Source organism: Eurytemora carolleeae, unplaced genomic scaffold (genome assembly GCF_000591075.1).
Source record: "Eurytemora carolleeae unplaced genomic scaffold, Eaff_2.0 scaffold137, whole genome shotgun sequence".
Taxonomy (NCBI): domain Eukaryota; kingdom Metazoa; phylum Arthropoda; class Copepoda; order Calanoida; family Temoridae; genus Eurytemora; species Eurytemora carolleeae.
Genome location: NW_019396143.1, coordinates 122,420 through 123,478, shown reverse-complemented (window position 1 = coordinate 123,478; position 1,059 = coordinate 122,420). Strand labels below are relative to the sequence as shown.

The 1,059-nt window shown below is 34.6% G+C and overlaps 1 protein-coding gene across 1 annotated transcript in view; it reads left to right on the top strand.

The window, feature by feature from the left end:
- The window catches only part of LOC111696249 (transcriptional repressor protein YY1), a gene marked incomplete in the record, with an annotated part of 7,678 nt that overhangs the window by 4,836 nt on the left and 1,783 nt on the right, over positions 1-1,059 (top strand). The window contains 1 exon segment of the mRNA XM_023465802.1: positions 450-588. Within this exon segment, the coding sequence (XP_023321570.1) occupies positions 450-588 (139 nt within the window).

Sequence of the window (1,059 nt, the reverse complement as noted above, 5' to 3'; positions counted from 1 at the left end):
CTAATTAGGCGTGCACCCAAAAAATTGGAAGATTTGAACCAAAAATGAAGGCAGGGCCCCCCCCCCCTACATCAAATGTGCCAACTCCACCATCCCCTTTGAAAAGATTTAAAAACCTAAAGAAACATTTTTGTATAACAATTGAAAAGTATTTGTCTTAGAAATCTAAATTTATATTATTATAAGACGCTTGTTTTTTCCCCAACTTGTTTTTATTTGACCAATTATAAACGTTCCTAAATGCCAAAATCTTTCATATCACACCTGTAAGGATTACATTGCCTTATACCAGAAACAGGGCATGTAATACCTATATTTTTCTGTTAAATAATATCTAGCAAGTAAAAACATACCTTAATAAACATTTATTAAACGATCGGACTAAGACTGTGAACAATGGCGCGAACAGAAAATTTCTCATAATAATAATAATACTTTTTGTTTCTTAGGGATAATTCAGCAATGCGGAAACATTTGCACACGCATGGTCCACGTGTGCACGTCTGTGCCGAATGTGGGAAAGCTTTTGTAGAAAGCAGTAAATTAAAAAGGCATCAACTGGTTCATACTGGAGAGAAACCTTTTCAGGTTAGGAAGTTTGGCTAGGGTTTATATATTCTTTAAAAAAATGACTCCCCCAATGGAGGTTAATCTAATGAGAATATGAAGCATTAAAAACGATCAAAAGTCTAATTAAGCTTTATTCAAAATAAGTTTTTGGACCACCCCTATTTCTAGAAATTGTCACTAATATACCTGCCTTTTTTTTACTAAAAAATTCGTGGAATTTTCTTTTTTGTTTGTGGAGACCCAAACTTTGAATAAATTGAAAGCGTATGGAGCTACATTTTTTATAAAACTTGACCGGCCATATGTCTGCTCAAAGCTTTGGTTATGTGAGGTCCGTTTTTTGCTCGATTGATATCCCCTCAACTAGAAAGAGATGATAATAAGGACATTTTTGTTTATTCGTGGTTTCTGGTATTTTAAAAGTATTTGACACGCTTTATTCTCATTTTGGTTCCGTCCTAGAGAATGATTTTTGGACCCCCCCCCCCG